Here is a 25898-nt window from a genome sequence, read left to right as displayed (position 1 = left end):
TATAAAAGCACTTTGTAGTTCTACAATTACTGACTGTAGACCATCTGTTTCTGTACATACCTGTTTAGCCTGCTTTCACCCTGTTCTTCAATGATCAGGACTCCCACAAGACCACTACAGAGCAGATATTATTTGGGTGATGGATCATTCTCAGCAATGCAATGACATTGACTTGGTGGTGTGTTAGTGTGTGTTGTGCTGGTATGAGTGGATCAGACACAGCAGCACTGCTGGAGTTTTTAAATACTGTGTCCACTCACTGTCCACTCTATTAGACACTCCTACCTAGTTGGTCCACCTTGTAGATGTAAAGTCAGAGACGATCGCTCATCTATTGCTGCTGTTTGAGTTGGTCATCTTCTAGACCTTCATCAGTGGTCACAGGATGCTGCCCATGGGGCGCTGTTGGCTGGAATTTTTAGGTTGGTGGACTATTCGCAGTCCAGCAGTGACAGTAAGGTGTTTAAAAACTCCATCAGCATTGCTGTGTCTGATCCACTCATACCAACAACACACTAACACACCACCACCATGTCAGTGTCACTGCAGTGCTGAGAATGATCCACCACCCAAATAATACCTACTCTGTAGTGGTCCTGTGGGGCTTATGACCATTGAAGAACAGGATGAAAGCACGCTAACAAAGCATGTAGAGAAACAGATGGACAACAGTCAGTAATTGTAGAACTACAAAGTGCTTCTATATGGTAAGTGAAGCTGATAAAAATGGACAGTGAGTGTAGAAACAAGGAGGTGGTTTTAATGTTATGGCTGATTAGTGTATACTGTATATACAGCAGTTCTTTTAATTTGCATTTTCCATACTGTCTGTCTTTTTCCTTATTTGGAGTTGTAGATGGGAATTTATCGATGGCTCCATCCAGTGTTTAAAGCCAAAAGCATGATGAGAGGGTTTTCGACATTGAGGGATGGCATTTAAGAAACAGGTGTTTCTCATCACAAACTGAATCTGCAAAGAGGTGCCAGACCTTTAAGAAAGAACCACATGGCTGTACGCTGTGTTCATCCACAGTTACACACACAAAGTATGCACAAAAACAAACACGTACAGTATGCACACAGAGCAAAATCTGCAGCACAAACACACACACACATGTACAATATGTCCACAGAACCTCACGTACAGTACACACACAGAGCAACATCTGCAGCACAAACACACACACGTACAACATGCACACAGAACCACACGTACAGTACACACACAGAGCAATATCTGCAGCACAAACACACACACACATGAACAATATGCACAAAGAACCACACGTACAGTACGCACACAGAGCAACATCTGCAGTACAAACACACACACACACGTACAACATGCACACAGAACCACACATACAGTACACACACAGAGCAATATCTGCAGCACAAACACACACACACACACACACGTACAATATGCACAAAGAACCACACGTACAGTACGCTCACCGAACATCTGCAGCAAACACACACACACACACACATGTACAATATGCACACAGAACCTCACGTACAGTACACACACAGAGCAATATCTGCAGCACAAACACACACACACACGTACAACATGCACACAGAACCTCACGTACAGTACACACACAGAGCAACATCTGCAGCACAAACACACACACATGTACAATATGCACACAGAACCTCACGTACAGTACACACACAGAGCAATATCTGCAGCACAAACACACACACACACGTACAACATGCACACAGAACCTCACGTACAGTACACACACAGAGCAACATCTGCAGCACAAACACACACACACATGTACAATATGCACAAAGAACCACACGTACAGTATGCACACAGAGCAACATCTGCAGCACAAACACACACACACATGTACAATATGCACACAGAACCACACGTACAGTACACACACAGAGCAACATCTGCAGCAAACACACACACACACACACATGTACAATATGCACACAGAACCTCACGTACAGTACACACACAGAGCAACATCTGCAGCACAAACACACACACACATGTACAATATGCACACAGAACCACACGTACAGTACACACACAGAGCAACATCTGCAGCACAAACACACACACACATGTACAATATGCACACAGAACCACACGTACAGTACGCACATAGAGCAACATCTGCAGCACAAACACACACACACATGTACAATATGCACACATAACCACACGTACAGTACGCACATAGAGCAACATCTGCAGCACAAACACACACACACGTACAATATGCACACATAACCACACGTACAGTATGCACAAATGCAACCATATGTACAGCTCACACACACACAAACATGGAGTCACATGGCAGTATGCCCTCACACACACACACACACGTCTATATTACACAGAAGTACAGCATACACACAAATACTTTGACATTGACATTGAGGGATGGCATTTAAGAAACAGGTGTTTCTCATCACAAACTGAATCTGCAAAGAGGTGCCAGACCTTTAAGAAAGAACCACATGGCTGTACGCTGTGTTCATCCACAGTTACACACACAAAGTATGCACAAAAACAAACACGTACAGTATGCACACAGAGCAAAATCTGCAGCACAAACACACACACACATGTACAATATGTCCACAGAACCTCACGTACAGTACACACACAGAGCAACATCTGCAGCACAAACACACACACGTACAACATGCACACAGAACCACACGTACAGTACACACACAGAGCAATATCTGCAGCACAAACACACACACACATGAACAATATGCACAAAGAACCACACGTACAGTACGCACACAGAGCAACATCTGCAGTACAAACACACACACACACGTACAACATGCACACAGAACCACACATACAGTACACACACAGAGCAATATCTGCAGCACAAACACACACACACACACACACGTACAATATGCACAAAGAACCACACGTACAGTACGCTCACCGAACATCTGCAGCAAACACACACACACACACACATGTACAATATGCACACAGAACCTCACGTACAGTACACACACAGAGCAATATCTGCAGCACAAACACACACACACACGTACAACATGCACACAGAACCTCACGTACAGTACACACACAGAGCAACATCTGCAGCACAAACACACACACATGTACAATATGCACACAGAACCTCACGTACAGTACACACACAGAGCAATATCTGCAGCACAAACACACACACACACGTACAACATGCACACAGAACCTCACGTACAGTACACACACAGAGCAACATCTGCAGCACAAACACACACACACATGTACAATATGCACAAAGAACCACACGTACAGTATGCACACAGAGCAACATCTGCAGCACAAACACACACACACATGTACAATATGCACACAGAACCACACGTACAGTACACACACAGAGCAACATCTGCAGCAAACACACACACACACACACATGTACAATATGCACACAGAACCTCACGTACAGTACACACACAGAGCAACATCTGCAGCACAAACACACACACACATGTACAATATGCACACAGAACCACACGTACAGTACACACACAGAGCAACATCTGCAGCACAAACACACACACACATGTACAATATGCACACAGAACCACACGTACAGTACGCACATAGAGCAACATCTGCAGCACAAACACACACACACATGTACAATATGCACACATAACCACACGTACAGTACGCACATAGAGCAACATCTGCAGCACAAACACACACACACGTACAATATGCACACATAACCACACGTACAGTATGCACAAATGCAACCATATGTACAGCTCACACACACACAAACATGGAGTCACATGGCAGTATGCCCTCACACACACACACACACGTCTATATTACACAGAAGTACAGCATACACACAAATACTCACAGTAAAAACACACAAGTACATTTCATACACACAGTACCACGCAAAATCATATGTAATTTACACACAAAAACACATGTACAGTATGAACACATGAATAGTACACACACACATACAGTATTTACGTGTGCACACACATCATCAGGAATACTTCATGGAAAGACTCACACAATTGCTCCAGTGTGGGTTATACTTGTCAGCACATAGCAAGGAAAAGCCAGTGTGTTAGCAAATGTTACCACATGTAGCTTCTATAGTGTTTGTGGCCAAGAGAAAGGCTTGAGGGTTAAATCATTACATTATTTGGACTGCCAACATTTTGATTTGTTTTAATAATGGTAACTGCACAGGAGTTATTATTTTTCCCACCAAATCCTGTGTTCTCTTATGTTACAAACCCAGTTTTAGAAAAAGTAGTAAAAGTGTAAATGAATCAGACAGGAATGATTTGGAAATACTGTTGCACATTTACCACTGTGTTACAACCCATTTCAATTTCATAAAGATCTACACCAACCAGGTATAACGTTTTGACCACAGACAGGTGAAGTGAATAACACTGATTATCTCTTCATCACGGCACCTGTTAGTGGGTGGGCAGCAAGTGAACATTTTATCCTCAAAGTTCCTCCTAAAAGCAGGAAAAATGAACAAGTGTAAGGATTTGAGCGAGTTTGACAAGGGCCGAATTGTGATGGCTAGACGACTGGGTCAGAGCATCTCCAAAACTGCAGCTCTTGTGGGGTATTCCTGGTCGGCAGTGGTCAGTATTATATCAAAAGTGGTCCAAGGAAGGAACAGTGGTAAACCGGCGACAGGGTCATGGGCGGCCAAAGCTCATTAATGCACGTGGGGAGCAAAGGCTGGTCCGTGTGGTCCAATCCAACAGATGAGCTACTGTAGCTCAGATTGCTGACAAAGTTAATGCTGGTGTCAGAATACACAGTGCATCACAGTGTGCAGGGCTGTTTTGGCAGCAAAAGGGGGACCAACACAATATTAGGAAGGTGGTCATAATGTTATTCCTAATAGGTGTTTGTTTGTTTATTAGGATTTTAACGTCATGTTTTACACTTCACATTCTTGGACAATTTAGTGTCTTCAATTCACCTCACTTGCACGTCTTTGGACTGTGGGAGGAAACCGGAGCACCCAGAGTAAACCCACGCAGACACAGGGAGAACATGCAAACTCCACACAGAAAGGACCCCAACCGCCCCACCTGGGGATCGAACCCAGGACCTTCTTGCTGTGAGATGACAGTGCTACCCACTTAGGTGCATGATCGGTGTATATCGTGTAAGGACACTGGTTGTTCAACTGCTGCTCAACAGTCTGGGGTCTATATTGTCATATATTGTGCTCTATTACACAACACATTTTAAATGTGAGACCAGTCTGGATTGCACACAGAATACGGCTTAACCATCGGGGACATTCCTGAAAAATGTCATATGGCAAATGTTGGTGCAAAATGTGCATTCACCTCTTAGCGTTAAAGTTACCTTTACAGACGTGCACGTTACCCATGTCACTGGCACTAACACAACCCTTTAACGGGACAAATGACTTAGAAAAAAATATATTAAAGGTGGATTTATCAGACTAGAGCACAAATATCATGTAGTTGGTATTTTGCTTCTGTCTTAAATTGCAATGAACAGCAACTAACTGTGTTTGCTGACACATATCTTTAAGGGTATCCCCAGCCCATGACCCCTTTTGTGTTCAAAAAGATTTCTGGGACTCACTTGACATGGGTTATAAATATGATATCATTCTTATACTTTCAGCAAGGATGACAAAAGATCTTGTGATCTGCATCAATAACTGAATCGGAAACCATTGTAGTCGCCATCCGTTGACCTTTGCATTGTTGTGGTGGGCAAATCAAATGTCCATTCTCAAAGACCCAACGTAGGCTATAGGCAGTTTATTTGACATCACAAGAGATCTTTCAAATACCAATAGCCTACTGATTTTCCTGTCCCATTGTGTGTGATTATTTTTTTTTACTCCTCTCAACTAAATGCAACAGGACCCCCTCTGGGCTCACCTAGGCCTTCTGGTTTAGAACCACTGATCTAAGGGATTAAAGCTCACAGGGATGTAATACTGTTTTTTTTTTTATTTGCCCTTTTAATCTCTTAAAAATGTTATGGACTGTAGATGCCCAAATTCATGATTTGTTTTGCAACTGTGTGTTAAACATTTTCCACAAAGTGACGAACATTGACCCTTGTGAAAAGAGTTGTTTCTGATCAATTCCCAAACGTCCTAGTCTTACATAGCCCCATTTCTTGAGTATGTTGATAAAATCAAATAAGGAATAATCACATTATTTAAAAAAAAAGAAATAAATAAAACTGTAAAATTAAAGGTAAAATACGCTAGCACACCAGAGCTGGGATTTCGAATACATCATATCAAATCTCAGCTCTTATGTAGCGGCTATATGAACAATGTTTGGCTGTTGTTCATCCAGGGAGGGAGCCGGATGGGACCTCATAACTGATGCAATTATGACCTCTGCTAGCTGGTTAATGATGTCTGCACACAGTAGAGGAATAATGCAATCAGGGTGTGGTTCTCTGGGCACAAGGCTGATCCGCATATGAACTCACCTCGTGAAGGTGAAAAGATGCAGTCGGCTACTGCACACGTGTCGGAGGGGGCGTGTGTCAGTTCGCTCTCCTCAATCAAGGCGGGGTCAGCACCAGTAGAGAGGAAGCATAATGCAATTGTGTAAAAATTAAAAGCGCTAAAAATCGGGAGGAAAAGGGAATAAATAAATAAATAAAACTGATAAGGTAAAACATTAAAAATCTCGTCTTTGTGTATTTCTTGGAGTATAACACAAGATGTTTATAATTAGTCGCCATTAACATTTTCAACAGTTTAGAACTGGAATAGACCATAATAAATTAAATGTAGAGAAAGTGAGCATACTAGCCGTAAAGAGCTCATAAAAGAAAACATCCTGTTTAATAACAATATGACTTCCTGTTGCAAATCTTTGTGGTAAAAGTTTATTTAATCCTGTATGGATTTCTTCTTTAAATAGAAATCTATCTAAGAAAGGGAGTTGCCTTGAATAAACAGTATGAACTACACATACTCGCTCATTCCTCAGTTTCCAAAAATTGCCTCTCTTATGTCTACCTTGTATTAGTCATAGCTCCACACTCACTTTGAGTAGACATTCCTTGACCACTAGTCACTATTTCAGTAGTTAGTCAGATCTGTGCCTTATCAGATTGATTATACATCACCCAAAGCCCACCTAGCATTTACGGTCATGTACAGCTGCCAAATAGCCTAAAGTGAGTAATGGGATTCAATTTAAGTGGACACTTCCTCACACCCCTGTGTTAGCATTCTAATTATTCTACTACTCTAAAAGCAAGAACCCATTTACACAGTTCCTTTATCTTAAAATCCCATTCTACACATTTTACCCTCCATTCAGCTCCATTCTGAACTAATGCTGTGTGGGAATCAAATTCTTGGCATTCACTGCCAGTGCACAGCGTAATCCCCAGTGTTGTATTAACACTTATAATGTTTAGAATAGCCCGGTTGGACACAAATGAACACTGTAAAGAGATAATCCAACGTTAGTGGTTTGCAATGTGAATTACTTGCAGGTATTTATAGGCACCAATAGGTATTATGTAGCAATAGCCAAATGAGCATTGCTAATACGTGGTAAAAATTCCTGCCATTTATTGTCTGTAAGATATTTACTAGCTTTTACAACTATGGTAAAGATAGTTATCAACAAAACAATCCCCTAAGTGCCGAATTTAACACCTACTCTGTTGAACTGACTCCTAATTTTAGAGATGAGCAAACACCTGAAGTGGGGAATTAGCTCAGACAGCTGAAACATCACCATATAGTTGAAAACCTCTTGCAGCACTGATGTTAAGTTACCCTGTCAATATTTTATTACATTTTAACTGTTAAAATCACCTTTACAAAACTGAATTAACCATCCCAGCATTTAATAATACTTATAACTTTCTTATTTCTGCTTACAATGTTGAATTAACCCTTACAGTGTCGACTTAGGATGCTACGGTGGCACACTTGCCATCAAAAATATTCTCCCAAAGAAAAAAAAGATTCATAACCCATAACCCTGCATACCTGTGCTGATCTTAAAACCTACTGCAAGTCTGTATGACCTAAAATTAGGTTACAACATGATTAAACCATTGGGAAATCAATCATCCCTAATTTGAGTTAGCTGTAATGTGTTATATAAACGCCACCCAGAGATTCAAGTGTTCAGGCTGTGTTGCAACCACGGTGAAAGCTAATGAGCTGTCACAAAAGTTAAGAGAGATTGAGTCGTTGCACCAAAATGACAATGGGTGTTAGCTAAAGTATTGTTCGGCAGTTCCAAACTTATGGTGCAGTAGCAAACCTGTCTGGCTGTGGGTGAAAGCCTGAAATTTCATCCAGAGAACTTAGCCATCTTATCAGAACAGCAATGAAAAACCCCTGTTTTACTGCAAAAGACTTACAGGTTGGACAGTATTTGCAAACATTTGAATAGGCCTACAGAGTCTTAGGACACAGTTCTATGGAGTGACAAAACTGTAATGGTCAAACATGGAGGTGGGTCAGTGCTAATGTGGAGATGTTTTTCTGCTGTAGGAACTGGCAAACTTGACTGTGTGACTGGCATCATGTATTCACAGACATACCAAGCCATTTAAGGAGGAATGTTATAACTGGGCTTTCCTGCAAGACAGTGATCCCAAGCACACTTCCAAGTCAACTAAAGCTTAGACTAAATCAGTCCTGGAATATTGTGAAGTGTACTTCTTAGTCTCTGGATTTAAAACACATAGAAAACCTTTGGTGGAATTTAAAGAATGCAGTTGCAGCATGAAAGTCATCTTTTACACAAGAGGATTGAGTGAAGATTCCATAAGAAAGGTGCCAGAAGCTTATTAGCTCTTACAAAATCACTTATTAAAGGTTATCAAGCAAAAACCATGTTTAACCAAGTACTGAGGCTGGGTGTTCAATAATAGTTGTCAACTTCGTTGTCAATCTACATTATCAAAATTGCTTGTATGTATAAATAAATACTCTCTCACTTTACTTAGACTTCTTGTTGAATATTTTCATTCACTTCTATATACAGTACATTACCATAAAACTTCTAACTGTAAGTGTAGCACTTGTGTCACTGAATAAACTTTCATACCTTTAAACAGATACATACAGTGATAACAATTCACATAGATTTTTGTCTAGGGATATAATAAAGACCTCTGAGAGCTGTATAATGAAGGTCAAGGTGACATTTTCCTGAAAAATCCAGGGTTGTTTCAGTAAGATAATGTCAGGGCTCATTCTGCAAGCTCTACAACAGCATGCCTTCGTAGATACAGAGTGTGGGTGCTTGACTGACCTGCCTGCAGCCCAGATCTGTCTCCTACTAAAATGTATGGTACAGCAAGAAGAGGTTTGTATTATGCAATGTATTATACTATTACAGTGCTGACTAAAATTATTATTATTTATTATTGTGTGTTAATTTAACTTTTAGTTATAAATGAACATTTATTATGCTAATTAAACAGGTAGTTCTACATTAAAAAACTGCAAAGATTTAGTATCAAATAAACTTTAACAAAACCTAAACATAATATTATTACTTAGAATTCTGAAAAACACCTACAACATTCAACTATTAAATAGGTATAGTATATACCCTTATAGTATATACCCTTATATACATACACACACACCCTACATTACTCAAGAATCACCTATGGGTTAATTTAGTCATTATATTGATAAACTAATATTGTTAGGTCATGTGTGTATAAATATATACAGTTTAAAATTAATTAATAATTATTAAAAGCCCTAAATGTATCGAATTCATGATAAACATGCTAAATAAATTGGAACATTCATGTAACATAGACGTGGATGTATGTGGATGTATGTGTGTAATCTTCATCAACAAATCATGGCATTTGACCAGTGGTGTACATCCAAACCTTGGATTTAAGACTGTGATGCAAATGGTCACAGACCCAATGCTGCAAATTTCTACCTGACTAAAGAAGTGTTTTACTTTACATTTGGATGGCAGGTGTAGATGCCATGATTTAATTCAAACAGGAGTCAAAAAGAACACAGTAAGTTTTGCAACTGAGCAACACAGCAGATCTGTAGATTTGTGGGAGTTAGGTTTCGGATATGAGAGTATTACTGAGAGGAAAATTAGACAAGCAATCATTTCTTGCACTTTTCTAAAAATATATTGTTACACACCCTTACCATGATCTAGCCAACCCCTACTACATATGAAGAAGCACTCCAACAATATACTTAGTTATACTACTGAATAAACAGCTGCTGTTAAATTCACTATAGATTAAGCCTGTGTTATGTGAACATCTGTAGTGTTACAGTATCAACTATAATGATAAATAAACATCTGCATAGCATGGCAAGTAGCAATGACTTGAACACTGGGGAACACTGGGGGGGGAAACACCTACAACATCCAACTATTAAATAGGTATAGTATATACCCTATATCATTATATATACAGTACATACACACCTATGGATTAATTTAGTCCTTATATTGATAAACTAATATTGTTACTAGGTCATGTTTGTATAAATATATACAGTTTAAAATGAATTAATTATTTTTGATTAAAAGCCCTACATGTATTGAATCCATGATGAATATGCTAAATAAATTGTAACACTCATGTAACATAGACGTTTACAGTGAAAAATAAATTTTTATCATGCTAAATAAATACAGTAACATTGTGGATGTATGTATGTTAGCTTCTTCAACAAATCATGGCATTTGACCAGTGGTGTACATCCAAACCTTGGATTTAGGGCTGATGTAAATGGTCACAAACCCAATGCTGCAAATTTCTACCTGACTAATGAAGTGTTTTACTTTTTTTTTTCCCCAAGTAAAGAATTTAGGATGGCAGGTGAATGGGCATTTCATTCAAACAGTCCTCAAAAAGAACACAGTAAGGTCTGCAACTGAGCAACACAGCAGATCTGCAGATTTGTGGGAGTTTGGTTTCGGATATGAGAGTATTTCTTGCACTTTTCTAGAAATGTATTGTTACACACCCTTACCATGATCTTGCCAACCCCTACTACATATGAAGAAGCATTCCAACAATATACTTATAGTTATACTACTGAATAAACAGCTGCTGTTAAATTCACTATAGATTAAGCCTGTTACGTGAACATCTGTAGTGTTACAGTATCAACTATAATGATAAATAAACATCTGCATAGCAAGGCAAATAGCAATGAATTGAACACTGAGGAGGAAAATCTACCTGGTGGTGGAGGGGTTGGGGTTTCCTGCCATTCAAAAACAGTCCTGTCATAAATAACTGGTGGGAACACTGACAGATCCCAACAATGTGCAAAGTTAGTGAGTAAAATTTGCTTACTATTTTTACATCAGTATATGGGAGGGGGGTTGTTGGCATTAATTAAGTTAATCTTTGCAGTGTTAAGAAGGACCTACATTAGTAAGATTGGTGTAAGTGTATTCATAAGGATCTCACCCAGTTAAGCGCTTGGTACTGGAGGGTGCGCTGCCGCTGATGGGTCTGCTGATGGTTCGAGTCCTCTGAACCAGGGCGCTTCTGCCAGCTTGTCTCTGGACTCGACCGGCTCTGTCCCCACTGTCCCTGGTGTCTCCCTGTCCGACTGAAGCAAGAAGCGCCGGCTGGGTTTCGGTCTGAGACCGGTTACTGTCCTGTGCGCCAAATCTCACATGGGAACTCGGACTTGAGGGAGATCCGCTCCCAAGCGAGATGCCAACCGAGATAACGAGCAAAATCCACAGGTGGTCCATAGTGAAAGCTTAAAATAGACACAGTTTCAATAAGAATTCGAAGAAAAGCTCATAAATAGGATGTCCGCAGTCCGAAAATGACGCACATCCACAAAATAAGTTCAGGTTGCTGTTTCGGAAATGCGCAACCGAGGTCCAACGAGCTCTAAAACACGTTCCTCGTTATGCTCGCAGGTAGATTCCTAATAAACTTCTTGAACTGTGTCCTGGCGTTAAACTGTGTGTTTGAAGCTTGTATGATCGCTGAGTTTAGCGGAATACAGACAGAAGTGTGCGAGTACAGACGCGCTTTCGTGTCTCATGGTGAGGAGAAGAGTAGTGGTGTGTGCTGGAAGCGCCGCATGCTGCTGCTGTTACTGCTGCTGCTTCTGTTGATCTAGTGCTGCTGTAGGTTCAGTTTGAATGGTGCTCCCTCTCCCGCTCCTCCTCATGTGCAGCCCCTCTGTGCATGTTTTACTTAGAGCATGAACATCTGGATATACAGGGGTTGGACAAAATAACTGAAACACCTGTCATTTTAGTGTGGGAGGTTTCATGGCTAAATTGGACCAGTCTGGTGGCCAATCTTCATTAATTGCACATTGCACCAGTAAGAGCAGAGTATGAAGGTTTAATTAGCAGGGTAAGAGCACAGTTTTGCTCAAAATATTGCAATGCACACAACATTATGGGTGACATACCAGAGTTCAAAAGAGGACAAATTGTTGGTGCACGTCTTGCTGGCGCATCTGTGACCAAGACAGCAAGTCTTTGTGATGTATCAAGAGCCACGGTATCCAGGGTAATGTCAGCATACCACCAAGAAGGACAAACCACATCCAACAGGATTAACTGTGGACGCAAGAGGAAGCTGTCTGAAAGGGATGTTCGGGTGCTAACCCGGATTGTATCCAAAAAACATAAAACCACGGCTGCCCAAATCACGGCAGAATTAAATGTGCACCTCAACTCTCCTGTTTCCACCAGAACTGTCCGTCGGGAGCTCCACAGGGTCGATATACACGGCCGGGCTGCTATAGCCAAACCTTTAATCACTCGTGCCAATGCCAAACGTCGGTTTCAATGGTGCAAGGAGTGCAAATCTTGGGCTGTGGACAATGTGAAACATGTATTGTTCTCTGATGAGTCCACCTTTACTGTTTTCCCCACATCCGGGAGAGTTACGGTGTGGAGAAGCCCCAAAGAAGCGTACCACCCAGACTGTTGCATGCCCAGAGTGAAGCATGGGGGTGGATCAGTGATGGTTTGGGCTGCCATATCATGGCATTCCCTTGGCCCAATACTTGTGCTAGATGGGCGCGTCACTGCCAAGGACTACCGAACCATTCTGGAGGACCATGTGCATCCAATGGCGGTGCCGTGTATCAGGATGACAATGCACCAATACACACAGCAAGACTGGTGAAAGATTGGTTTGATGAACATGAAAGTGAAGTTGAACATCTCCCATGGCCTGCACAGTCACCAGCTCTAAATATTATTGAGCCACTTTGGGGTGTTTTGGAGAAGCGAGTCAGGAAACGTTTTCCTCCACCAGCATCACGTAGTGACCTGGCCACTATCCTGCAAGAAGAATGGCTTAAAATCCCTCTGACCACTGTGCAGGACTTGTATATGTCATTCCCAAGACCAATTGACGCTGTATTGGCCGCAAAAGGAGGCCCTACACCATACTAATAAATTATTGTGGTCTAAAACCAGGCGTTTCAGTTATTTTGTCCAACCCCTGTAGTTCTACAATGACTGACTGTAGTCCATCTGTTTCTCTGCATGCTTTGTTAGCCCCCTTTCATGCTATTCTTCAATGTGCAAGACTCTCCCAGGACCACCACAGAGTAGGTATTATTTAGGTGGTGGATCATTCTCAGCACTGCTGTGACACTGACATGGTGGTGGTGCAGCCCCGGTTCTGGACTGCTTTGCTTGGGGGGGCAGTAAAACCTAATGAGGGGGCATGTTGATAGTCATGTTTTTGAAGCCAGAAATATATTCAAGGCTTGATTTGTGCATGAATGATGACAGCCAAGCTATTGATACTGGCTTAAAGTGATGTATGAGGTAAAGAAATAAAAATGCATGTTTTCGAACTTAAACTTAAAACCCAATGATTAAAAAATACATGTTGATTATGTAAATGGAGAAAAAAGATTATGTAATTGTATTTCATTTTAATACGCCCCCTTAATTAAATTGCCATTACTAATAGAACAACTCTATTTCTTGAAAGGCTTTAATACAAATTTAAGTCAAAGCTGACAAATGTACCTACACACAGACTGAGAATATTCAAACGTGGAAATAGGAATGAGTGAGAATATTTATATTATTTGGAAATTAAAATATAAAGAAAACAAAAGAATACTAATTCTGTAAAAAAAAAGTGTTTACCAGTATACCTGCCTCTCGCTCACACTAACAGAACATATACTGCCGAACTGAACTGTTTGGGGCAGTCTGCCGATTTTTTATGACTCAAAGAGCCAATCAGGAATAAGCAAGGAAATATCTTCACGCCGTTGCTTGCATTGTGCTTGGGGGGGCAAAGACACAATTTGGGGGGGCAATGCCCCACTCAGCCCCCCCCCCCTAGCGCCGGCCCTGTGGTGGTGTGTTAGTGTGTGTTGTGGTGGTATGAGTGGATCAGACACAGCAATGCTAATGGAGTTTTTAAACACCTCACTGTCACTGCTGGACTAAGAATAGTCCACCAATTAACAATATCCAGCCAACAGCGCCCCATGAGCAGCGTCCTGTGACCACTGATGAAGGTCTAGATGATGACCAACTCAAACAGCAGCAATAGATGAGCAATCGCCTCTGACTTTACATCTACAAGGTGGACCAACTAGGTAGGAGTGTCTAATAGAGTGGACAGTGAGTGGACACAGTATTTAAAAACTGAAAAGGGGCTAACAAAGCATGCAGAAAAACAGATCGACTAGTCAGTAAAGTGTTTCTATATGGTAAGCGGAGCTGATAAAATGGACTGAGTGTAGAAACAAGAAGGTGGTTTTAATGTTATGGCTGATCTGTGTATATCATATATACCATCCTATTTATAGTATCTTATAAGGTGCAAAAGAGTCATGTTTTACACTTTGGTTACATTCATCAGGACAGGTAGTTACAGGTTTCACATGATTCATCAGTTCATTTATTTAATTATTAGGATTTTTAATGTCATGTTTTACACACTTTGGTTACATTCATGACAGAGCAGGTAGTTACTGGTTACACAAGATTCATCAGTTCAAGTTTTCAATGTCAAACACAGTCATGGACAATTTTGTATCTCCAATTCACCTCACTTGCATGTTTTTGGATTGTGGGAGAAAACCGGAGCACCTGAAAGAAACCCACACAGACACAAGGAGAACATGCAAACTCCACACAGAACGGATCCGGACCGCTCCACGTGGGAATCAAACTCAGGACCTTCTTGCTGTGAGGCGACAGAGCTACCCACCACGCCGCCCTGGATTCCTTAGATTCCTAGATAACTGAATAGATAGATTCTTAGATAACTGGAATCTTGAATCTTAGTTCAAGTTCAATGTCAAACACCATCATGGGCAGTTTTGTATCCCCAATTCACCTAACTGTATGTCTTTGGACTGTGTGAGAAAACTGACACAGACACAGGGAGAACATGCAAACCAGGGAATCAAACTCAGGACCTTTTTGCTGTGAGGTGACAGTGCCACCCCTGTACCAAAAGTCACATATGGCTAGGTTGCAAAGGAGTGTTGACAGCCCAACTATTTACTGAAAACAGTTCTATAAAGAGCACAGAGCACCAGTGGCTCATCTCACAAATGTTCCTTTGTCTGAACAGGCACAAATTCCTACAGGCTTACTCCAAACGTTTGTCCAAGAAGAGATATGGTCACAAGGGAGATGAGCTATCCATTAATTTATTCATTGTCTGTTTTACCACCACATTCAGGGTGGCGGTGGGTACAATTCACTGGCCAAAAGGGCAGGAAACACACACACATTGACACCTGGGTCAATTTTAGTAGCTCCAATCAACCTGACTGCATGTCTTTGGAGTGTGGGAGGAAACCCCATTAATAATTGTTTTGATTGTACAGCCGAAAGCCTTGCAGGCAGAATGTGTCTAGTTACATAAATAATTGTTTCTACTAGTTGGCTAGTAAAGCTTACTGTAATGCCTCAAGGCAGCAGAAATCCCCCTTGATAAAATAAAGCATCAGGGGTGCAACGTGTCCCCTTCATGACCGGGTTTGGAACTTATCTTAGACTGGACTTGTGAAGCAGCGTAGGGATTATGGACTTTGTTTGGATCTGCAGATAAGTGACCTGACTGTAGCAGAATCAGAGTGTCAACATCACACTTATAGCGTTAAATGAACTCCAGCTGGACACAAATGGACATTGATGCAAAACTGGAGCAGTTCATTCGGCATTGAGGAGATTACCAAGAACAATGCGGTGCCTTTATACAGTGCTAAAAATAAAACATGGGCAAATAAAATGGTGCTAGTGGAGGCAATTTATACACTTAGCTTACAAACAGACAGCTCCTGTTTGATGTTTGTGTTAATAGCTATTAGAAGGCACAATTGGTAAAGTAGAAGCCTTGTAGCAACATGGGTCCTGGAGATCTGGTCTTTACCCCTGGTCAGTGGATGTAAGGAGTTTAAGATGTTTTCCATATATTTTTGTTTTTCAAAATGTGTAGGAAGTCAATTAGCTGTAATGAATTGCCCCTAAGTATAAGTGACAGAGTGACAATGTAAGGGTACACTGATCAGCCATAATATTAAAACCACCTCCTTGTTTCCACACTCACTGTCCATTTTATCAGCTCCACCTACCATATAGAAGCACTTTGAAGTCCTACAATTACTTATTGTAGTCCATCTGTTTCTCTACATACATTTTTAGCCTGCTTTCAACCTGTTCTTCAATGGTCAGGACCCCCACAGGACCACCACAGAGCAGGTATTATTTAGGTGATGGATCATTTTCAGCACTGCAGTGACATGGTGGTGGTGTGTTAGTGTGTGTTGTGCTGGTATGAGTGGATCAGACACAGCAGTGCTGCAGGAGTTTTTAAATAGTGTCCACTCACTGTCCACTCTATTAGACACTCAAACCTAGTTGGTCCACCTTGTAGATGTAAAGTCAGAGACGATCGCTCTGTTTGAGTTGGTTGCCCACGGGGCACTGTTGGCTGGATATATTTTTGGTTGGTGGACTATTCTCCGTCCAGATGCTGTGTCTTATCCATTTACCAGCACAACACACACTAACACACCACCACCATGTCAGTGTCACTGCAGTGCTGAGAATGATCCACCACCTAAATAATACCTGCTCTGAGGTGGTCCTGGGAGAGTCCTAAAGAACAGCATGAAAAGGGGCTAACAAAGCATGCAGAGAAACAGATGGACTTACAGTCAGTAATTGTAGAACTACAAAGTGCTTCTATATGGTAAGTGGAGCTGATGAAATAAACAATGTGTGTAGAAACAAGGAGGTGGTTTTAATGTTATGGCTGATCGGTGTATGTTGCCCTGCAATAGCTTGGTGCCCTATTCAGGATGTATTTCTGCCATAAGCCCAGCTATTTTTTTTTTTAAGGTTTTGGACCCACTGCAACCCCACCAGTATGATTTAACATTCAGTGAAATTGAATAAATTTATTATTTAATAATAAAGTGACACCACTAAAAGCACAGACTGAATTAAGTGATATTTAATATTACAAAATCACAACATATTCTGTTTAGTCTAAAGGAGTTTTGGAAAAACATGCAGTATAATGTAGATCACATCCATCTTAACCCAGCCATCCTTCCTATATCATCAGTTTTCTTTTGCTGACTGGAAGAAACGTCTTTCCCAAATCCCCCTCAAGAGCTTTAATGATCCAAAGAGAATTGGCAGCCTGGCCTCTCTCTAGCCACAAGAAGACATTTGTACTTCCCATTCCATGGTTCTAAAAATCGTGTCCAATTACATTAAGCTCTTACAGACGCAGTTCAAAAACGTACAGCAGAGATGCACTCGCATTGAACTGAGCGTCATTCCAGACATTAATAATCAAATCACACTTAAAGTAAAATAAATCTTTGTAGCTACAAGGGAAGTGGAGGCCGATCAGATGTTCGGCAAGACAAGAGTTCAGATCCCCAGATCAGTATTTATTACAGAACCCAGCAGAACTGCAGGCAGCTCAAAACCAAACAGCATATCAGGACTACAGTGGGTCCAGCGCAGGGTAGAAATAATCCCCGGACATGTCGCTGGTCCATTACAAGGTATTTCACACGGGTATTTTACGAGGGATCTTCAAAATGTTTGTTTGTTTGTTTATTAGGATTTTAACGTCATGTTTTACACTTTGGTTACATTCATGACATGAACGGTAGTTACTCATTACACACAAGATTCATCAGTTCACAAGGTTATATCAAACACAGTCATGGACAATTTAGTGTCTTCAATTCACCTCACTTGCATGTCTATGGACTGTGGGAGGAAACCGGAGCACCCGGAGGAAACCCACACGGACACAGTGAGAACATGCAAACTCCACACAGAAAGGACACAGACCGCCCCCCCACCTGGGAATCGAATCCAGGACCTTCTTGCTGTGAGATGACGGTGCTACCCACTAAGCCACCGTCCCACCCGATCTTCAAAAAGTTTCAGCACTTTTATATTTTGGTTGGAAACAGTGAGGATGGGAGGAGGAGTAATTGGTCGTGTCTGAGAGACTGAGAGAGCTTATAGTCCGGATTTAGCGCCATCTGATTTCCACCTTTTTGGACACTCAAAGAAGCTTTAAGGGGAAGAAGATTTTCATGTGATGATGATATGAAAGCAGTGGTGCATCAGTGGTCATGCACTTAACCAAAACATTTTTCTTGGTAAGATGCTGGGAAAAATGCATTGAACGGTGACTATGTAGAAAAGTGATGTCATTTGCTTTTTAAATTCCTAATAAAAAGAGTTCAAAAAAATGTGGAAACTTTTTGAAGAACCCTCGTACTTACTAGCTTATACCTAGAGAAAAAGCAGTCAGTCCACCTTCTGCATGTTTTAGGACATGGGAGATAATCAGAATAACCAGAGAACATGTCAGACTCCGACTCTTCAGAGATCGTGACCAGAGGCAGGAATTGAACCCCAGTCCCCAGGGCCCGTGTAGCTGTGTGGCTAATACTCTACCAGTTGCGCCACTATGTGGCATAAACATCCTATAAATAATGATTCCTTTCTAATTTAACTTTAAAACAGGAAGGTTCCTGCCATCCTGCAGGCCGGAATGAACAATGATTGGCTGTAGTTGATACAAGGTGGGATCCTAAGCCGGGACCTCATAACTGATGCAATTACGACCTCTGCTGGCTGATTGAGTCAAGGAATAATGCGTTGATCAGGGTGTGGCTCTCTGTACACAATGATCCCCATATGAACTCGACTCAAGCAGGTGAAAAAAGGCAGTCGGCTACTGCACACATGTCAGAGGGGGAGTGCCAGTCTCGCTTTCCTCAATTAGGAGTAAAGATTCCATCAATAGAGAGGAAGTGTAATGCAATCGAGTAACTGAAAACGACCAGATTGGGAGGAAAATTGGAAAACAAACCAAAGTGCCCTCACAGAATGTGATGGCTCAAGGATCAAACCCAGGACCCACAGAACTGCAGTTGCTTTGTAGCACCCACACTACCTGATGCACCTGAACGTTCAATTACCTATTCATTGTCTGTTGTACCACTGCTTTATCCTATTCAGGGTCAAGGTAGGGAACACCTTGGAAAGGTCACCAGTCCATCACAGTGTACACACACACAAACACCTAGTCCAATATTAGCATGTCTTTGGACTCTGGGAAGAAACCACAGCTCCAGGAGGAAACCCACACAGACACGGGAAGAAAGGACCCGGACCGCTCCACATCGGAATCGAATCCAGTACCTTCTTGCTGTGAGAAGACAGAGCTACCCACCGAGCCACCTAGTCAACCCGATTTTTCAAGCTGCTATGTATTACATCAAACTTGAAGTGAAATAGAGCTTTACAGCTTCGGGTAAAGTGGAGGCTGATCAGATGTTCGACAGGACAACAGCTCAGACCCATATTTATTATAGAACCCAGAAGAACTGCAGTCAGTTCCAATTTACACCACTCATGGAAAAATGCTTCACAAAGTTGGCATGTCTTGAATTGAGAAGTGCAGAATCCAAAGGAGTTCCTATGTACTACAATCTTCTCAGCTTTCCTTAAAGTGAGACGTCTGACAACTCCAGCTGTGTTGAAAGTCTACTGAGTCCTAAAAGATCAAACAGACATTATATACTAGTCAGAAAAAGTTGGGACAGTATGGAAAATGCAGATAAAATAAAAATGCAGTGTTCCTTACATTTACTTTGACTTTAATTTGATTGCAGACAGGATGAACCTGAGATATTTCATGTTTTATCTGCTCAACTTCATTTCATTTATTAATATACCTGCATTTCAGGCCTGCAACACATTCCAAAAAAGTTAGGACAGGGGCAATTTAGGGCTAGTAATGAGGTGAAAAAAATAAATAATGATGTAATTCCAAACAGGTGATTATAATCATGGTTTGGAACAAAAGCAGCATCCAGGAAAGGCTGAGTCTTTGATGAACAAAGATAATCAGAGGATCTCCAGTTTGTCAACAAACGTGTGAGAAAATTATTGAAATGTTTAAAAACAATTAACCTTAAAAAAAGATTGGAAGGGATTTGCATATTTCTCCCTCTACAGTGCATAATATCATTAAACCATTCAAGTAATCAAGAAGAATTTTAGTGCGTAAAGGCCAAGGGTGCAAGCTTAAACTGAACGCCCGTGATCTTCCATCCCTCAGACGGCACTGCATCAAAAACCGCCACTCAACAATAGCTGATATAACCACATGGGTGAGGGATTACTTTGGCAAACCTTTGTCAAGCTCTACAATACAGAGTTACATGCACAAATGCCACTTACAACTTTACTGTGCAAAAAACAAGCCTTATGTTAACCATGTCCAGAAGCGGCGTCGACTTCTCTGGGCTCAGAGCAATCTGGGATGGACCATCACACGGTGGAAACGTGTATTGTGGTCAGATGAATCAGCATTCCAGGTCTTTTTTTTAATGAAAAATGGACGCCGTGTGCTCCGGACCAAAGACGAAAAGGACCATCCAGACTGTTATCAGCAACAAGATAAGATAGATAAGATAACACTTTATTGATCCCGAAGGAAATTGCAGTGTCACAGTACTTTACAAATTACACAAGGGAAGACAGACATTATTCAACACAATTAAACATAACAGGGCATAGGCAAAAGACAAGACATTAGCAAAAACAGCAGCATTTGTATTATTGCACTAAAGACAAAAATATATATATATAATTTTACAAAAATATATTGCACTAAAAGAGATAAAGATATTGCACAGAAAAAAGAAGAAGAAGAAAAAAACATTGTTCGGGTGGCAGGAGATCCGTAGTGTTCCTGGAATAAGGAGACTCATTGTAAAGTCTTACTGCAGTGGGAAGAAAAGATCTTACACGGCGCTCTTTAGAACAGCGCAGCTGTATCAGTCTACCACTGAACATGCTTCTCTGTTTCTCCACTGTAGTGTACAGGGGGTGTGATGTATTATCCATAATGGTAAGCAGCTTATTGAGTGTCCGTTTTTTTGCCACTTCTTCCAGAGTATCCAATTTGACTCCTACAACAGAGCCAGCCTTCTGGGAGACAGGGTCTGTCATGGTATGGAGCTGTCAGTGCCCTTGGCAAAGATCATTTACACTTCTGTGATGGCAGCATTAATGATCTTAGAGCAACATATGCTGCCTTCAAGACGTCGTCTTTTCCAGGGACGTCCATGCATTTTTCAACAAGACGATGCAAAACCACATGCTTGCACACATTACAAAGGCATGGCTGCAGAAGAAGAGGGTACGGGTACTGGAGTGGCCTGCCTGCAGTACTGACCTGTCCCCAATAGAGAATGTGTAGAGAATTTTGAAACAGAAAATGCGACAAAGACGACCCCGTACTGGTGCACATCTTGACGTGTTTGGATCAACTTTTTTTGGAATGTGTTGCAGGCCTGAAATGCAGGAATGGATGTTTATTAATAAATTAAATGAAGTTGAGCAGACAAAACATTAAATATCTCAGGTTCATCCTGTCTGCAATCAAATAAAAGTCAAAGTAAATGTAAGAAACTGTGTGTTTTTTATTATTTCCATTTTCTGTCCCAACTTCTTCTGATTTGGGGTTGTATTACTCTTCAGAAAAATAGTTACCAGTAAATTCTTCATTTACTTATTAGCATTTTTTGCCCTGTGATGGACTGGCAACCTGTCCAGAGTGTTTCCCACCTTTCACCCAGCGAACTGGACCAACCGCAACCCTGAATAGGATGAAGCGGTGGTAAAACGTAAAATAAATTAATGAATTCTATCAGTGAAGCTAACAAGGACAAATTTAAGTACACGCTATACATACCAGCATTTCCATACTTCCCCAGCTGCATGATCCTCACAGATCCCTGATCTTCTTAGAGCTCGCAATACCACACACAGTTAGAGGACGAGACCTGTGTACACGGATTATTGGAAATAGAGTTAAGCAGGGCTAAATACAGCCGTCTCATGACTTTAAATGTAGGGGCTAATTAGACGTACCATAATGCACTGCCAAATACCTTTAAGACAGATAAGTTGTTGATGGCAGATTAGTCTAATTCCTGAATGTATTCTCAGTCGCACCATTAATTTCAGCTGAGAGGTTTATGATTGTTAGTTGTTAAACCCATCATTTGCTCAAGCTAAGGGACGTCTGGTCTTTTGTCCACCACGACCTTCTGGAAGAGAAATTTCTCAGCAGCTAGGAGTTATCGCAGGGTAGCTATAATTTGGTCCAGTTTTCACAATGCGCAGCATCTGGAATAACCGAATGATCGTCAGGAGAATCCATCTGGCTGTAAGTACACGCCTCGCACAATGAGTCCTTAGAAAACCTGATCCTGACAACAAGGCCACTCCTCAGCACTTCCTCACTGAAAAGCAAATCAAATAACTTAAATGGAGAAACAGCAGGACAAGTACAGGAGGGTGAAATACAACTCCCAAGATATCATACAGACAGCACATGTCGGAACAAGCCAAAGGTTTTTATTGTCATGTGTACAGCTTTCAATGAAATTCATGCTTGCATGTTTGTTTCCCATGGACTGATCATAAAAAAATATAACAGTAATAATGGTTATGACTGAGAATTTATTAATACCATTGGTGTAGACATGTCTCTACAATAGGGGCTGGTGGGAAGGGGGCCCTACCAGATGTGTCACTGTGGGGCAGTGCATAACATTACATTAAAACCACCTCCTTGTTTCTACACTCACTGTCCATTTTATCAGCTCCACTTACCATATAGAAGCACTTTGTAGTTCTACAATTACTGACTGTAGTCCATCTATTTCTCTACATACTTTTTCAGCCTGCTTTCACTCTGTTGTTTAATGGTCAGGCCCCTCACAGGACCACCACAGAGCAGGTTTTATTTAGATGGTGGATCATTCTCAGCACTGCAGTGGCACTGACATGGTGGTGGTGTGTTAGTGTGTGTTGTGCTGGTATGAGTGGAGTACATGCAAAGTCAGAGACGATCGCTCATCTATTGCTGCTGTTTGAGTTGGTCATCTTCTAGACCTTCATCAATGGTCACAGGATGCTGCCCAAGGGGCGCTGTTGGCTGGATATTTTTGGTTGGTGGACTATTCTCAGTCCAGCAGTGACAGTGAGGTGTTTTAAACTCCATCAGCATTGCTGTGTCTTATCCACTCATACCAGCACACAGCTGAAACCAATGTCTTGCATACGTCTCTGCGTGGTGGTTCTTGAAGCACTGACTCCAGCTGCAGTCCACTCTTTGTGAATCTCCCCCACATTTTTGAATGGGTTTTGTTTCACAATCCTCTCCAGGGTGCGGTTATTCCTATTGCTTGTACACTTTTTTCTACCACATCTTTTCCTTCCCTTCGCCTCTCTATTAATGTGCTTGGACACAGAGCTCTGTGAACAGCCAGCCTCTTTAGCAGTGACCCTTTGTGTCTTGCCCTCCTTGTGCAAGGTGTCAATGGTCGTCTTTTGGACAACTGTCAAGTCAGCAGTCTTCCCCATGATTGTGTAGCCTACAGAACTAGACTGAGAGACCATTTAAACGCCTTTGCAGGTGTTTTGAGTTAATTAGCTGATTAGAGTGTGGCACCAGGTGTCTTCAATATTGTACCTTGTCACAATATTCAAATTTTCTGAGATACTGAATTTGGGGTTTTCATTAGTTGTCAGTTATAATCATCAACATTAAAAGAAATAAACATTTGAAATATATCAGTCTGTGTGTAATGAATGAATATAATATACAAGTTTCACTTTTTGAATGGAATTACTGAAATAAATCAACTTTTTCATGATATTCAAATTTTATGACCAGCACCAGTATTTCAAAACAATTTTAACTGAACTGTGGGGCACAATCATGGTGCCCCCATGCCTGGAGCAGCCAGTAAAAATAGAGTTACATAGGCCTACGTCAAGACGTAGTAAACATTGTTTACAGTATAAGTATTGCCACATAGCTTGGGATAGTCATCACAGTTATATAAGCCACTACTAATAGCAAGGCAATATAATAAATCAAGTTGACAACATAATACGGGGAAAAAAATCAATCAATGAATTTGTGGACTTCAACAGATCAACACATTGTGGACTTCATTGACAAGTTGGCCAGATGAAAGATCATCGTGTACCATTTCTTTACAGGGCGTGTTATTTTGGCTGTATTGGGTAACATTGGGTATCTCTGTTCAGAAATGCTTCTTTGGATGTTATTAAATTTGCAGTCCACAATGATCGATCATATACTGCTTGACATTTTTGTCAATGTACAAGGTAATATACCAGCTGTGTGAGACGAAATGCCACTATTGGTGACATCACTCCTGCTAACTCCTGCTTTACGTTAATCTGTGCATTTGTGTTTGGATTCCCTGAGCAAGTAGGTTTGTGTGTGTAGTTTTACTGATGTTTGTTTGTTTATTGGTTTAAAGCCATGTCAACACATTGGTTACATTCATGGCAGGATCATTGAATAATGTCATTCTTCTTTTTTTAAAGATCAAGTCATAGTCTTTATTGTTCTGTTTTTGTTTTGTCTATCTTCATATGTGTGTTCTCAGGTTTATATTTGTGGAGAGTTTGAGTACTGCTCCTCTAAAATTCCTCTCATGGTTTGGGGAAAAGCAAGTTCTTGTCGCTCCTGTAGATACAGTAGTACCTTGTAACTCAACGTCTCCTAAACTCAAAATCTTTGAAACTCAACACCCTTCTTCGAGAAATTTGTACCCTTAAACTCAACATTTCCCTTAAACTCAACGTGTGTGAGTCTACTGCTTTGCTTAGCGCTCGGCTTGAGCGGTGTGAACATGAGACGAATCTACATTTGTGTGGAATAACCGCCAAATTTACTCTGAAAGCTCCACATGTATCTGTCTACAGTTTCACTTTTAAACTTGTGTTACAGCTCGGGGGTTCTGTGAAATTGTAAGAATCAGCTTTTCTGAGAGTCTAAAACGCTTATCGTTAAAAAAAAAAAGCTTAAAATACATTTTAGACTTAATTATTACTGCTTATTTGTTCTCTTCACTAATTAAGAAGCATAAGAAAACAATAAAGAAGTAAAGGTAAAGTAATGTATTTTTGATTGATTTTTACCTGTTTTTATTTGTATTTCAGTGTTTTTATATTATATTTGTGTTATTTTCAGTGTATAAGTGTCAAAAACAACCCCATTATTTTATATTATATTATTTTATAAAATATATGCAGTTCCACAGGACCATGGAACGCATTAACAGGTTTCCCATACATCCCTATGGGAAAAAATACCTTAAAACTCAATGCCACTCCCAGAACCCATTGACGTCGAGTTGTAAGGTACCACTGTACCTGGGACAGTTACCCAGAATAGGCCTGATGGAGGCAGGTACTTGGCATCAGACAATGGAGCTTCCTCCCCTCTTATCAAGTGGGAATGTGTT

General features: G+C 41.0%; 1 protein-coding gene across 1 annotated transcript in view; it reads right to left on the bottom strand.

Annotated features, from left to right (window-relative positions):
* Window positions 1-11781, bottom strand: part of LOC134324860 (latent-transforming growth factor beta-binding protein 2-like) — a 218081-nt gene extending 206300 nt beyond the window's left edge. Inside the window, exon 1 of the mRNA XM_063006740.1 lies at window positions 11489-11781. Within this exon, the coding sequence (XP_062862810.1) occupies window positions 11489-11781 (293 nt within the window). The remainder of the gene's footprint in view (window positions 1-11488) is intronic.
* Between the last annotated feature and the right edge of the window lie 14117 nt (window positions 11782-25898).

The sequence above is a fragment of the Trichomycterus rosablanca genome, chromosome 13 (assembly GCF_030014385.1).
Source record: "Trichomycterus rosablanca isolate fTriRos1 chromosome 13, fTriRos1.hap1, whole genome shotgun sequence".
NCBI lineage: Eukaryota > Metazoa > Chordata > Actinopteri > Siluriformes > Trichomycteridae > Trichomycterus > Trichomycterus rosablanca.
Note: the sequence above shows the minus strand (reverse complement) of the source record. Positions and strands in the feature narration are given on the sequence as shown.